Below are 16,267 nucleotides of genomic sequence, written 5' to 3' on the forward strand. Positions count from 1 at the left end.
TGCAATTCTATTGGCTGAAATTTGGGTGGGAAAAATAATCACATATAATACCACAAGTGCTTCAAAATTATCGAATATTTCCCGATAGATTCGTTGCAAACAAATGAACGTGTCAAGTTTTCCAGTCTAAAAATCACGAGCGCGAAGCGCGAGTGATTTTTCTGGAAAACTTGACAAGCTTATTTGTTTGTAGGGAACCTTGAGGGAAACATCAGATAATTTCGAAGTTCGAGTGGTATTCGGGGGATTATTTTTTCCATCCAAATGTTGGCCGATAGAATTGCACCATGAGACATAATTTTCAACGAATTGTCATTTAATCTGTCAGATACAATTGAGGGTTACTTCATCATTTGTTTTTTTTTATATAGGCAACATGAAAAATTTCCAGTGAAATTTTCAAGAATTTTCGCTGAAATACCGTGTTGACTATACAAAATAACGTCGAATGGTGCAATCCTACTGGCCAAGATTTGGATGGGAAAAATAATCATTAAAATTCTTAGAAAATTTTTTAAAATCCTCAAAAGAACATGAGGAATATAGATAACCCAGTGGATGGAGAATGCTTCATGTGGTCACACTGACGGATTTTCTGGTCAAGAAAATTTAGTGAATTGAATAGATACTAATTTGGAGTATCAATTTGACGATTTCAATAAGACCTTTAAATTAACGTGAGATCTATTTCCGTAGACCAGGTCAAACTTCTTAATAAATGATGACCTTTTTGAGACGTGGTACAACAGCAAAAATAGAAAAGATCTGATATACCTTGATGAGCAGGTCATTTTCAAGAATCGTGGAAATTCTTTAAAATAGTATATCAACAGTTTTACTTACTTAGCCGATAGTTACAAAGAGACCGCATTAATCTAAATTTTCAATAAACATTGTGACATTCAATTTTTGAACACGAAACTCATATAAGTTGATTAAAATTAGACGTGATTAAATAATATCGGGGGTAATCTGAAGGTATCTTGATATATTTTCACACGAGTGTAGACTATTACTATGAACTTGAACAGAAACCACGCAAATGGCATCATTTATAAGAACAACATGGAACTTTTCAAAATCTGAAACGATGAAGTCGCTATATTGTCTGCTATAAAAATTTGTGTAATAGATAGAATCAATGATATGAGAAATCAATTTGAATATTTCGATGAGATCTACAAACTGACATATAATATATCCCCACTGGTGTAGTGTAACGTCTCGATAAATGGCATAAATTCTCATTGTTGGTGTGTGACGTAACTTAAAAAATGGAAACAATCAGATGTAACTTGATGAAAATGCAGTTACACTAAATGTGTGATACGCCATCTTGATGAACAATAAATGTTCTTAAAATTGATGTATGAATATCCCTGCTTGATCTATTTAGAAGTATAGAAAAATTCAGCCAGACTTAATGGTTAGGATAAAACTTGAAAATTAAATTTTATTCCAGAACTATCATAAAGAAATGAAAAAGCATCAGAAATCTGCAAATCAGCTGTCCATTTGAAATCTACTTATTAATTTTTCCAATAAGTATGCATAGAGCGATCGACTGTAGCACAGCAACTAGAGAAAGAAGTCTAGTTACACTCACGGATGTTTTACTTATGGTTTCTAATAAGGTGTTCCCTGAATATTTTTTAAATGGCTGACCGGATTTCATTTTTTTTAAATACTCACCTAGATGTCCCCAATAGAAGTCGATTGAAATAGTTATAACTCCAAAATGGTGAAACGTGTAAATGTCAGAATAGAAGTCTGAAATTAAACTATTGTGCTATTAAATCATATTTATGACTAAAATTCAAGATCAATGGATTCGATACTTCTTGGTACCTAACAATTCAGCAGGGCTTATAAATATGTCCACCCCGAAATACACAATTACATTGACTGTAGTCGCTTTTTGACAGTGGCGAGCTTGCTTCTAGTTATTTAATTTTATACTTTTTTCATGAGAAATGAATGTGTACAGAATAAAATTATGAAATGCGTCATGTAAGCACGATTTTCTTGAGAATTACTAGGTAATTAAGTTCAATCAGTTCATTGTTAATTTTTGTCAGCTAGCATCACGCCTAAAAAATCGTTAATTTTTTAAAACCAAAACCAGTGAACGAGCACCGTTAATTAATAAATATTTTTATTCTACGAACAACTTCTACCGATGTTCAATCAAGCAAACAAAATCTTTTCTTTTCATAGTGTCCCGTATCGGTTAATTTAAAATATTTCACTTTTTGCCGGTTAGCATCATATCGAGAATCAACAATCGAATTACGAATAATTACTGGCTATACAAACTAAATGGTTTACAGTACAATCATATACTGACGATTCACAATCGCATACATCCATTGGTTTTTTGAATTAATGTACTTGTCGGCTAAGTATCTTGGGATATGCGGTTGCTCAGCGAGTGACGAAGTGAGAAGAATAATATGACGCTGTGATTGGCCATCTATATGAGAAGCAAAAAGGCATCGACCTGTCTTGCAACGGGCTGGCATCGTACTGGCAGTTCCCCCCTTCAGTGCCACCAATACACACGGGCCGAGGACTCACTGTCGCCGACCATTGGTCCTCAATTTGCCGACCAATCATTGGGAAAGTGGCCACAAAAATATCCAATGTAAGTCCACAAATTATCGAACACTTGCCAACGCTAAGCGCGGGCATCGTGATTCGCCTCAACCCTTAAACAATTATAAATATTATTTGTTTTGATATTATCTGAAGTATTCTTCGGGGCATTTACACGCGTCCCCGCAATACGTGAAAAGCCTTGCTAACGGCCATGTTTGTCGTGGCACACGCTAAAGCCCAATTATTTCCAATAAAATGTTCCTCAACATCATCATTTAATCACAATCATCGCGCCAATAGTTTTTATACAAATGAAAAAACGTCATAAACATAACGCTATTATTGTTGTTAAGTGTTGATTTGTTACAATGCGTGACTTCGAAGTGTTTTTGCCTCATTTTTACAATGACGATAATGGATAACCTACTTCGTGTTGGGTGAAATAGCTAGACCGGACTCAGTGCTTTTATGAATAACTTTAAGTGTTTTCTGGGTCACGCAACCTCAGTTTTCCTCCCTGAAATTTCGCAATGAATCCTGTTATCAACACAAGTGAACATAACTCCATTTTCTCATGGCAATGTATTGAACTTATCACAACTGAGGTGATGATTATCTACCTGTCTCTCTGAATATTGACTATGGAGAGAGGTTAACTGACGTATGTTGCACTTTTTCACTTTTAACAGACAATACGCGACGCAGATGGAGCAGCTAGGGGAGGGTCAGGCAGTTGTGGTTGGAGGTGCTGGTGGTACAGCTCTCCAGGTAGTCCAGATGGGCCAGGGTGGCCAGGCTATGATGCTCCCACAGACAATTCAGGTTGCAGCACCAAATGGACAGATTCAAATGATGACATCACTCGCTGGTGCAGGACAACAGATTGTTATTCAACAACCACAGACACCACAGATTATACAGACCCCAGATGGACAAACTTACATTTATCAGCCTGTTCAATTAGATGGGCAAGTTCAACAGGCACAACCTACAGGTAAACTAATAAAAACTGGAGAAGTGAGTCAATTGATTTTCTCATTTCGTTAGATTGGTGCAGTATTCTAATTAAGTGAATTTTCGCAAGGCCAAGTGATTATAATTGGTGAAATTTATATAATACGTTGGAAATAGATATTTTCATAATTTTTCCAAGTTAATAGATGAAAAGTCTTGTTCAGTCATGCATGGAATAAAATTCTATTGAAATTATCTACAAATTCCAGCGAATTATAGTGATCTTTAACGGGAAAAAATGGTTCGAACAATCTTTTGATTGATTTTGATAATGAAGCTCATCATGACAATCGTTAGTTTCCTTTATTAAAAAATTGTCAAAAAAATTGTATTTCAAGATTATTGAAGATCAGAATGCCAAATATTTCTTTGCACATTATGCGTCAAATTGATTCACTAAGAGCAACTCTTTAAATGTTGATAAATTGAAGTTGAAAAAGAATGACAATAGCTGATGTGATTTTTATGAACATTGTTGGAAAGTTACAAATTTTCATCAATAACCTTCAAAGTAAAGTTTCAAAGTCACTGAAGTACATATAATTACATTTTTCGTTATTCGCATATTTTTGAAGAGTTTGAGGGAGAAATTGGATGGGGAAAAAGGGCGATACTGATAATATCTAATTTTGATAAAATTTTAGAACATAGTTGAAAAGTAATCTTATACATTTTGATAATATTAAACCAGTGCAAAATTATCCCGGTATCGTATACAGTCTAGTTTTTTTACTAATAGATTAGCAATATGCTTCCAAATGTTCCTTTTGTATTCTGATTTTTTGGGGTTATTATTATTTCTTCATCATTTGCATTTTTGACTTCTATAGATTCATGTTTCATGGTAAATTTTTAGGGAATTTATTATTTTAACTGTCATCAAACAACGAAAGTAAAAGAAAAAGCAGCCATTTTTCAGATTTCTTAACATTGCTACAAAGACTAATTAATAATTGCAGCTATGATTGAATTTATCTGCAGACAAATATCCAAAGATATTTGTAGTACTGTGATATCGAATGTAATACTTTGGTGATTCCTCGATAAATTAGACTAACTAGTATAACTATCATCTCCATCTTCGAACTCGGTTACGAACAGATTTATAACTTAGTTTCAGGCATTATTTAATGAATCATTTTTTGCTTGCGCATTGAAACATTATAATCAGGTCATTTTCACATTTTTTAAATTTTGATTGGTACTGATGCGGAATGACCTAAGGTGCAAAAATACGAAGTTTGAGGACCACGTCGGTATGTCCTCCCCTCTGCCACTTTCCCGAAATCAACTTTTTCTCGAAAATTAATCAATTAAATAATAAATTGACTACAAAAATTGTTTAAACCCGGAAATTTTTACAGATCATAGGTTTTGATGAGGACTAACTGTGCATAAAATCAGGTTGATTGATAGAGTACTTTTCCGGAGTTTTTTTCGCATATACCTCCAAAACTAGGGAACTGGTTTTATTTTTTTTGCAGAATGTTCGTCTCGATAGCCCGTCTGTTGATCAATTAATAGCTATATACCCGTTTTCGCAGAGTTTCCGAGATCTTTACGATTTTTTGTTTTTTTTTTTCCGAAAACAGCGAAATTTAGAGAGGACATGTTCTTTATGAAAAGAACGGCTCATATATCGGATGGGCTCAGTCAGACTAGTGATTCTAGAGATGTTGAATTTTTTCTAAACGTTTTTTTCCGATATCTAGAATGAGCAACTGGCTATAAAACCATTTTCATTTTATTTTTTTTTCGCAATGGTCGTCTAGTGTTTTTCTTTTTTGTTTGCGAAAATATTGCTCTCAATATCCGTCGAATGGGTGGTGGGATTTCTATTTTCTGTTTGAAGATACTCGTCTTGGTGTTTCTATCGAAATCAATCAAAATATTGGTAGGCTCTCTTAGGAAATTTTCCTGATATGAGTGTTGTTCGTTTTTAAATATATTTTTCATATAAACGTGGTTGGGAGACAGCTGAATTTTATGATACAAATTTTAAAAATGAGTCATTTGGCAGTATCATTAAGTGATGTTTGTATATTAAACTGTACTTTTTTTTAATAGAGCGATTTAGAGGAAAAATCACAACTTATTAAATATCATAAAGTACAATTTTGTCGATAATTCTTGCATAGGGGAGGCTTAACTATTTTGGGAAAACTATATTTATAGTTAATTGTGTTATTTCTCTGTTTAGTTCATAAATAGTTGCTAAAATATTGTTGGAGTGGTGATCGAGACAGATGTGTGGATGGTCATATGTTTTATTTTAATTTCCTACATCCGATAACTGGAAAAGACAGGAATAGGAATGTCACATTGAAGATGTCAATGGTCCGAATAAAATCAAATGATTTTGAGGATATTTAAGTTTTTGTTAAAATCTATTGCATCGAAATATTACATGTCTCTTTTTAAAGGTTCTGTGGAATATGGGTGCCGGTTGCAGAAATAGAATGTGAAGCCTTATATCGGAATCATTGTTAAACAATTGACAAATCGAATGAAAGTTTTATATTTGAAATGTTGAGCAATACATTCTTTAGAATTTTTAAATCACATGACGACTATCTCATTTTTTATTTTTGAATTGGAGGTAGTATAGATTAAGTCGGAGGCATACTATCCATAGAATCGGTAGGAATGATGGAAAAATCAGTAATTACGCGTAAAGTAACGATCATTTCTGTCGGATAGCATCGGTCACCTGCTGGTTTTAGTCCGAGCGTGTTTCAACAACGGACTTTAAAAAAAAATTAAAAACCTAACAAATTAGTGAATGACTTAAATGTTAGCTAATGACGATGAAGAGCGCTCAGCAATACCTATATTTGAGGGAAATAATGATTGAATTCCGTCGATTCCCTAGCGCACAATCCAGAGAAACGTTTATCACATATCATAATAGACACATACATATACGTCCACACGTATACACCCCCGTTAAAAAATGCAAAAACCGAAAACCTTAATTTGCAATGTTTTCTCTTGGAAACCATAAATAAATTTGATAAATGATATAATTTTTCAGTAAAAATTGCGGTACCATCTACAATAGATAAGTAATTTGCTACTTGTTTCATAAAAAGTAATAAGCCAGATACTAATTAGCTAAAACTGAAACAAGAAACTAAAATGATTGTGTGGACGTTTGTATTATGTTTCCCACAACCCTGTGAAGCTCCCATATTCAATAATCCGTTATGCACATGAAAACTCGATCGTCATGTAATTAAATCTTATCAGTATAATGATCACCAAAATCATCCGATCTAACGGAAATATTTTTTTCCAGTAATAAATGTCAATGGAACGTTAATGCAAATTGCCGGAGCTACAACACAAGGAACGACCGCAACAACTGCAAGTCCAGTGCAACCAATTCCAAGTCCAACAGCAGCAGCACCTCAGGCAGGAAATATTGTTATGGTGAATACGTTCAAAAAGTCTCTTTCACTTGCTTAGTCTGTGTACCATGATATACTGGCTAGTAGTGATAACAGAGCGACATTACTGACAGAATGCATTGACATTTATTTATCATGCATCATTCTCTACTTTCTCATAATGTGGCTAATTTGATAGTGACCTTATCCATTTTTACGTGACAATCAGATAGATGAACATTCTCAACTTCTTATAGTAGCTCACCAAATTTTTGACTTCTCTATGTGAAGAAAATGCGGTATCCATCGTGGTATTGAGTTCAGGCTTAGTGGAGTTGATGGCTTAGTTATCAATAATGTCATAAAAGTTCAGAGTGTCCATTTAGTCTTGTTTTCCTTTACGTAAATATATAAGAGAGTCCACTCATTCTTTATGAAAAAAATTGCTTCTAAATTTAAAGAATTTGTATTGTCAATTTCTTTTGAATTTTCAATCCTAAAAATCTTTTTTTTCACTTCCACTTGCGGAGCTTCAAGATGCATCTAATAGATTACGTGGGAAATTTTTTCAGTTTCTTGAAAACAATTTTTTTATCTCCTACATGTGGATACTCTACACAATTTCGTAATTAAACTTACCGTAATTCTAATTATTACCATGGCTTATTTTTGAAGTTGGAGTGAGAAAACTTGAGATACTTCAATTGACTAAGTCAATTAATAACAAATTAATTATTAAACAAAGTATTTTTTCCATCTGTCGTTTGACGGGCAAGCTTTGACCTTATTCGTACTAAAAGTTTCAGAATTTTTGGAAAAAATTTTCTCGATCAACAAGACGGTTTTCAGTCAAGCTGAACTGTCTGCGGAGCTATCGTAAATGGTAATTTTATTTCATGTGCAAAAATAATCTTATAAGTGCATGAACAAAAATATAAAAATTGTTTTATGAATACATAATTTTACTAATTTTTCAAATGTTTTCTTCATATACTTCATAGTGTCGATGAAAATAATTTTTTTATTTATGACGGCCCGTGTTGCGGCGAGGCGGCACCTCTTACGTTTGAGGGGTTTGATATTTTAGTATAGAAAACTGAAAAGAAAGTGTTTCAATGACCTGAAACATTGAAAGCTAAAATTGGCCGATGATCACCATTTAGTCCTCCCAAAAAAAGAGATTGACGAAAATATAACGGAATCCAAAGACAATTGAGATATTTTGCAATGTGGCAACTTGCTCTGAACTCTCGAAACTTTTATCCCAAATTTTTTAGATTTTTTAATTGTTCAACTCGCTTTTTATTTTCAAAACATAAATAAAATTTAAATGTTTTGAATCTTATAGTTCATCCCGAGAACTTAATTCAGTGATGAAGGAACAAAGAAAAACGTGCCTCCTACATTCAAAAATTGTTTTTTTTTTTCATAATAACTTAAAATATAGAAATGAGACATGGATTTTTATAATAACTTTTTTCGCAAATCACGAAGTTTGTACTAAAGGCGGAGATTTTCCTTCAATTCTAAAATATTGGCAACAGCATAATGAATAGCTGAATCTACATGCCATTTTCGGCACATCATCTTCTTTGTGTTTAATGAGAAAACTTCTAACTCTTTTTTTTCGATATATTTCCTGAAATACTCATTTTTGGGAGCACAATATTTTGTTATAGTCTACACTTGAGGAAAATATGTTTTTGACAAAAAATTTTCTGATCTGGTTGATGAACAAAACAGAAATAGTGCAAAGAGTGGACGGCTCGAAATCAGTGTTTCAAACTGCATTTCCTAGTTTATCTCCTCACGTGCGGGGTCCGTAGAACGCAACCTGTGTTAGTCGTCGGAAGACTTCTGATGTACCATTCCAAGCAGGCATAGCTCTTCGGACTAATTTCAATTAATGATAATTTTAATAAGTTGGGATTCATTCATAATTAGTTTGTTATCGACTTTCATGAGAGGAATAATTCTCTAATTTTGTAGACTAATTTCAAGAACAGTTTCAGGCTAATCCATCATCAAGATGTTCAAATATGCTCAATTTATTAATAACAAATACACCAGCCAACAAATAGGAATTTCATTCACGCCCCTTGGTAGAGCAACTTTTCAGGTATTTTCAGTAATTATCTTCCCACTTAGGATTTCAGCCAATCAGAGTGTACTATTTGAAGCTACCGAAAAAAATTTCATCGAAAATTTTGAAAACCTATTACATCATATATCGATGTCACAAGGTTGCAAAATTTACCTCGGAATTTCATTAGTAGAATATCATCCTTTTTCCACCTTTCAACCCATTGCTCGTTGATCGAGATGACTGAATCGGTGAAGATAATATTTTCATCTGTAATTTTTATTGGTTCAAAGAAATATAGAACAGTACGTTGAAGAAAAATGACAGTAGGTGTCCTAGAATTCGAGAAAATATTTTTTTCTTGTTGACAGAAAGTATCCATACGATGGGTGAAGCTTGGCCGCTTTAAAATATCAAAATATGTAGATACATAAAAATCTTTTTTTTTGGAAACATTGAAAATATTTCTGACATAATTAATGAATGGTATCTTTTCTATTGTCTTCAGTAGCTTGTAATTAACCCACAACTACATTATTAGATTAAGACAAATTTACTCGTCAATATTTACGCCTGATCAGTTGGTGAGCTCTTGGTATAATCATTTTTCGTCTTTTTGATTATTATACTTTCCAATAAAGAATGAACAAGTGGATTTTTAAAATTCTGAGGCAATTTTTTATATTTATAGCTGGCAATTACTTGTGGAAATGCTCATGTTGTCTAATCTATTCTACTGTTGATTAAAAATATAGATGGTACCGGGAAACAGTGGGCAGGGCCCATTTCAACGAGTGGCCTTACCAAATGCAGAATTTTTAGAGGAAGAACCACTTTATGTTAATGCAAAACAATACAGACGAATCCTAAAACGACGACAAGCTCGTGCCAAGCTCGAGGCTGAGGGCAAAATCCCCAAAGAAAGACCGGTAATAATATCAATTTTAAATTCTTTTTTATTGCAACAGCAGCAGCACGCATTGTCATCACTATTGGAATTGTTCAATATTACAAAGATTTGATCCTTACATTATAGTACATTTTGTGACCGCTACTACGGCCAGGCCGTGTCGAAAAGTGCGTTTTTGCATACTAGTGAAGGAAAAATAGCACAGTTCACCACTCGTTGAACGTAATGTGCTTGTCAAAACGTATAGTTCGGAGAGGCGCGTTGAATTGGCAGACTTCACGTTCGTGACCGTTTCGTCACACTTATCTCGAAATATACTTTTGAAATATACATAGGGAATAATGTAACATGAAATACAAAAAAACAGTCACCAATAGTATACTAGGCAATAAGTGCGATTAACATTTTCTGACGAATATAAAGAAGACCAGCCAAAGGTGAATGTTTTTATCCTGCCCGTCAAGTAATCTATGCTCTTCGTGTTTCATGCAACATATTAGATGACTCTTTGTTAACTTTTGTGCACGTAATGTAAAACTCGGTAAGGAAACATATGCGGTTTATTTTTTCTGATTGGTATAATTAAAAAACTTACTAGCGGCTCCATTCTCCACCCTTCACGCTCCTCAAAAAATAGTGTCCAACGATCTCTTCTCCGCTTTCTTCAACAGCCACTAGTGGCAACTATCTACTAAGAGATGGCGGACAATGAGGGATAAATTCCGGCGATAGTTATGATTTATTTCACCCAGAAAACCAAATACACTGTTCAGCTATTTTTTTATCGCACTTTCCTAAAGATCTGATTAAAATTAGGGAAATATGGCAAAACATTAGATCAGTGGTTTTGTTGAATCAGTTATATTCCAGTTTAGGCGATGACGTTCTCATCTAAAAAGATTATCATTCTGTCGGTGTCCGAAACAACTGATCATTAACTCTTGGGTTATGTCATATTTCCCTTATTTTTAATAGATCGCTTCGAAAATATAATGAAAAAATGGCCTAATAGTGTAGCAATCCCACTGGGGATCATTTTCCGCCACTGATACGTAACTAACGCTGAACTTTACGTTCGATTTTCCGCCATCTCCTGATAGTTGGAACCATTTGCTATAAGGCGGAGAGAAAGGACTGTTAGGGGTCAGGCCTTAAATAGAATCTCTTCGAATTTCAATCGACAATCTCTACGATAACTTACGAGCGAAATTCATAATTAGCAGTTTGGAAATTTAACAGTAATTCTAATTTATGAATATGATTTTGTAATTAATGATTCTGCATTCTAACGCTTTGAGAATTAACGGCAATCAACTTCTTTCTACAGAAATATCTTCATGAATCACGTCATCGTCATGCTATGAATAGGATTCGAGGAGAAGGAGGACGTTTCCACTCTGGACAAGTGAAAAAACGAAGGTAATGTGAAGGTTTCCCGTTTTCCTATGATTGTCGACTTATTCTCCATTCTACATAGAAATTATTAATTAATTTCGCAGGAATAATCAAAATGCCATGATCACCCAGCACATATCGACGTCGACAAGCACAAATACAATAAGAACGATTTCGTTGCCCGCTGGTCAGGGAAATGTACAACATCATACTACTGACAACATGGGATCGACGATCATTATCGAGGTAGTTTAACAGTACATTATTTTATTACTTTTACATGCAATTCGTCACGTAATTGTTTTATCAACTATCTTGTAGGGAACTGGAAGCACTTCCTTACCTGACATGATCGGAGATAGTGGGATTGTGACATCTGATGGTCACTGAAAGCTAAATAAGTAATCGAAAATAAAAATTAACATATGAATGTGAAAGGGAATGGCAAGTGCGTTATCAAATTTTAAGAGATTGTAAATACATTCAAATTTCTGATTATTATTATAGTTTCTTTCCATTCTTCTCTTCATTGCCTTCGAATTTTTCAACTCATCGCTTTATGATTGAGTTTGGCAAAATACATGTTACCGTCTCTCAAGGGAGAATACTAGTTGAAAGTCGCGGGTTATCAGAACGAGATTTATTACACATTGAATATCGATTATGTATGTAAAAAAATGCATAATTGGGGGACTTCTTGGCTTCTTTGACTGAGAAACGCTGAAATTTTCCTAAAAATATTTTCATCTAAAAGTTCCCTTTTTAATTTTTGAAAATTGCGGACAATAAAAACGGGAATTCTTTTTTTTCGAATTTGTTTTTAATGTAAAGTTCTTTGTTCGTGTAATTCAATTGAAATTGCGGTATTCATGTATAATTGGGGAGACAATGGTTCTGAAACAATTGAGTATATTTTTTTTAATATTTGAAGAAGAGATTTTTCATTTTGCGTGGAGAGCGCCAACTTTTATATTCAAGAAAATTAAATTAAATCTAAAATTTAATTAAATCTATATCACTCAAACCTGGCAAGCAAATTCATATTTTTAATTATAAATTTCTAACTGTTATAAAACTTTTATTGCCTTAAAATTTGAAGACCTCGATAATTGTTAGCATTTGAAGTATTGTCTGGGACAATGAACATGTAATGTTTTTGCACTTATTGTTAGTTCTAAATAGATCTAATAGATCTTGAATGATTGGAAAGTCTATTAGCCGCCACTTTCAAAAATAATTAAATTCTCAAAATGTAATTCAATTTTTTTATGAAAACACGTGTGAGATGAAGACTGGTAAAAAGCTTTCTTGAAAATACATTAGTAACCCAAGATTGTTTGAGTTGCAAGGTACTATCTTTCAAAAACCATTTCGAAGACGTACACCATAAGATCTTCAACAAATTTGGCATTACTGTTAAATGAAAATGAATTATATCAAGCTTAAGTAAGTCAATAATTTAGAAATTAATTTTTGGCATAGTCCTGTATTTGCGACTTCGAAATTTCTGTTAAAATTATTAATATTATTCGAACCGCCACAAGTGGGAGTTTGGCTCATTTTCATCTGTGGTTTCACATTAATAGTTTAACATACTTCTATCAAAATTTCTCGATGAGCTGATTATTTCTTATAAAGACGCTGATATATGGATATATGCACTGTCTTCGGTTTCCATACGCGTTTTCTTACCGATTTAAGTAATTACCGTGGATAATTATATGAAATCCTGTTTTTCACGAAATTTTCATTTAGTGCAATAATTAGTTGCTTTCAGAAACAAATCTTCAAGGAGATTTCACCATGGCTAGTGAATATGTTGGTCTCGATGTTCCATTTTTTAGAAATTAATTCTTTTAAGCACCCACGGAATTCATTTTGCCAGATTGCAATTTGTCATCGCATACCAATATATTCATTATCCGCTGGATTTTCGTACTTATATTTCTCACTTAACGTTGATCGGTTACCTAGTGTTATATATTTAGAAAATGATGGATTTCATTATAATGTCATCAAGGCCCAGGTCCATTATCTGGAGAATATTAACACATTTGATTATTCGGATTAATTTTTATATATAAATTGATATAAATTTGGTAAGAAAACAAAATGAAAAATTGTTTCAATACTTTAGAAAACCATCCTTAAAAATATGGAGGAATATTGCAGATATCGATAGTAATGACGATAGACAAAACGAAGCAGGAAATCCTGTGGTAAATTTGCTAAAATATTTTTACCAATACTTTTACTACACTTTTAGGACAACTAAATAACCACTTTTTCCCATCTGTTCATTCACAGAATTAACTGATAACCAGCTATTACTTTCTTGGGGAATCATTATTTACGATCTGTTTGCTTAGTCGTCATGAAAGTGCAGGGAAACTAGTCGTAACAATATTTTTTTTTCATTTCAAAAAGCCTTTTTTTCGACAAGCGTTTGTTTACTATGCACCACTAGATTTTCTGTTCTATTTTATATGTACTCATGATGGCAATACGCTGATCGGCATTTGCAAGAAAATATTATCTAAACTTTTTACTTCTTTCTCTAGCTAAACTTATAATTATTATGTTCATGAGTGACAAGCCATCGACTTTGACATTTTTATGTGCACATTGAACCAAATAATCGAGTTTGATAATGTTCTACAGATACTGGGGCCGGGTCTTAATTCGAAGATTAATGTTCGACAGAGCTAAATGCGATTGATTACAAGAAAAAATGGATGTAAATATGTGAATTGAAGAATAGAGAACCAAAAAATATACATACAACTGGAAAGATGAAAAAATATAGAATATTTGAGTAGACAACATAAATACAAGGCAAAACTACGCCGGTGCGATTGTGTTTTGTACTGATCTACGTGACAATTTATTAGAATATTTATCGATATCTATTTCGTCCAATTTTTTTAATGCTACCTTGTAATAATTCCTACCTACTACGTTATACCATCCCTCATGCCCTATCTATTCACTATTCCTCGTTTTCTTATGCATTTACTATTTATCATTTGACAACATTTTTATTTCTAAATTGAGGTGAACAGTATAGTCAAACTCCGCATACTTCTTCAGTGATTTCACGAATAATAAATTTACATGACTCGAAATTATTGATCATTGATAAATTCTCTTTAAAAAAAGTTGAAATATAATCCATGAAATTATTTTTAGTTTTTCTTCTAAAACGATAGTTGCTCATCCAACTAATATAACCCGGAAGGTCAAACGATTACTTTCAAAGTAATGTTATTCATTTTTAGGATTATTCTTCAAAATTTTCCGCGGACGCTAACCTCTCAGTCCGTAAAATATTCATTTTTTCATAAGACTTTCTTATGTTAGAATATTCAATTTAATCATCGTTACCAATACCACAGAGGAGGTCAGTCCTCTTTGCTCATACCACACTGTTAATTACCCGGGGAACTCAGGCAAATTTTTTTCACCACATCAACCCATTTTTAGAATTACCCAGAAATTTTCGAAATAAAAATCGTGGATGTGCTGGGCTAAAATCTGAAAGATATGATGAAGAAGCTCAGCCCCGGACGTGCTCTATAAACGAGACGAAGGGGACGGTATGAGTCACCAACTGAGCGCGTCCCCAGGTGGCGGATAGGGGGACGGCCGGAGAAAGAGTGGCACCTCGGGAACGGAGAAAGGAGGCTGAACAACAGCACCTGACTCCAGGATCCTGGGGCACACTTCAGTACCCGGCCAGCGACAGCTATAACGTCGACCTACGGAAGTAAAAACCCGTCAGGAAGACCCAAGGCATCGCCGCGGACCAGACTCCCCAAGCTAAGGTGGAAGTTATCGTGCCGAGGGCTGAATGACACTGGGGAACAGTGTCGCAAACGATACCCTTGGGGAACCAGGCAGCACCCCATTGTATGCATGCCTTACCTCCGCATCCAGGCTCTGCGGGGGTGGACCTTCTTTTCCTGGTCACTCGTGGGATTAACATGGACCCAACTAATAATAAAAATTTTAACGCCGATGACGGTGCCCTCTCTGAGGGAACGGCAGAGGCTTGTAGGTCGGAGGAGAGCACGATCAGCACTAGGGCCCCGGAAGGGGAACAAGCGCTGATCCAAATGGAAGTTGTGGAGGAGCCAGCCTCAGAGGGGCCCACCAGTGGTGGGCCCGCTGTCGCTGACCCTATCCAGGGGAGGAAGAGAAGGGGTAGGACGGGTGCGGAGAAGCGCCGGGCCCGCCAGGCTAGGCTGAAAGCCGATGCCTCGCGGGATCAGCAATCTCCGCAGGTAGAGACCGCGTCCAGGGATAAGGAGGAACAGGGGACAGGGCCCAAGAGGCCCAGGTCCTCAGGATCCACTCCCCCCGATGTGGCCATGCCCACGAAAAAGTTGAGGGCCATGGAAGGACTGGGGGCAACCTCCTTCAGAGAGGCGGCGAAGGGTGGCGGCAGGGTGGCCTTAGTGCCAACTGGCCATCCTGAGCTGTCTCTGACGAGGGAGCAAGCCGACCTGGTTCAGGAGGCGCTAGTGGCGTCACTGTTTGAGACTGACATGGAAGGTCAGCTCCCGAGCTTTGACGGCCACTGGTTTGACGATGGCGTGCTGTGGGTGGCATGCACGGACGGTCAGTCAAGAGAGTGGCTGAAGTCCGTGGTGCCCACCCTGGCACCCTGGGAAGGGGCCTCCCTTATCATGATGGATAAGGAAGCGCTCCAAAAACTGATCAGAGTCACAGCCTTTCTCCCGGGAAAACCCGTAGGAGCGGCTGTGGCTCTTGAGAGGTTGAGAAAGCAGAACAGGGCCCTCACCACAGGCAAGTGGAGGGTCTGGGACTGCCGGAGTGGGGAGGAGGGGCTCAACCTGGTGTTAGGTGTTGACCCCA

General features: G+C 35.4%; 1 protein-coding gene across 2 annotated transcripts; it reads left to right on the forward strand.

Moving 5' to 3' along the window:
- The first annotated feature begins 2,426 nt into the window (after positions 1–2,426).
- On the forward strand, positions 2,427–14,294 carry LOC135170269 (nuclear transcription factor Y subunit alpha). 2 transcript variants are annotated; one of them, XM_064135951.1, is made up of 7 exons: positions 2,427–2,644; positions 3,288–3,592; positions 6,911–7,026; positions 9,840–10,013; positions 11,322–11,413; positions 11,494–11,635; positions 11,711–14,294. In XM_064135951.1, the coding sequence occupies exons 1-7, from the start codon at positions 2,478–2,480 to the stop codon at positions 11,777–11,779; spliced, it is 1,065 nt and encodes a 354-aa protein (XP_063992021.1). In that variant the 5' UTR covers positions 2,427–2,477; the 3' UTR covers positions 11,780–14,294. The 2 variants fall into 2 exon arrangements, with proteins under 2 accessions (XP_063992021.1, XP_063992020.1); XM_064135950.1 differs by having other exon boundaries at positions 2,429–2,644; positions 6,911–7,044.
- Positions 14,295–16,267: the final 1,973 nt, after the last annotated feature.

This window comes from Diachasmimorpha longicaudata, chromosome 16, assembly GCF_034640455.1.
Source record: "Diachasmimorpha longicaudata isolate KC_UGA_2023 chromosome 16, iyDiaLong2, whole genome shotgun sequence".
NCBI classification, from domain to species: Eukaryota; Metazoa; Arthropoda; class Insecta; order Hymenoptera; family Braconidae; genus Diachasmimorpha; species Diachasmimorpha longicaudata.

Coding starts and splice junctions, on each gene's coding strand:
- LOC135170269 (XM_064135950.1), top strand. CDS start 2,478: ATGAGAAGCAAAAAGGCATCGACCTGTCTTGCAACGGGCTGGCATCGT. Junction 2,645..3,287: donor TGGCCACAAAAATATCCAAT/GTAAGTCCACAA, acceptor CACTTTTAACAG/ACAATACGCGACGCAGATGG. Junction 11,414..11,493: donor GGACAAGTGAAAAAACGAAG/GTAATGTGAAGG, acceptor TTAATTTCGCAG/GAATAATCAAAATGCCATGA.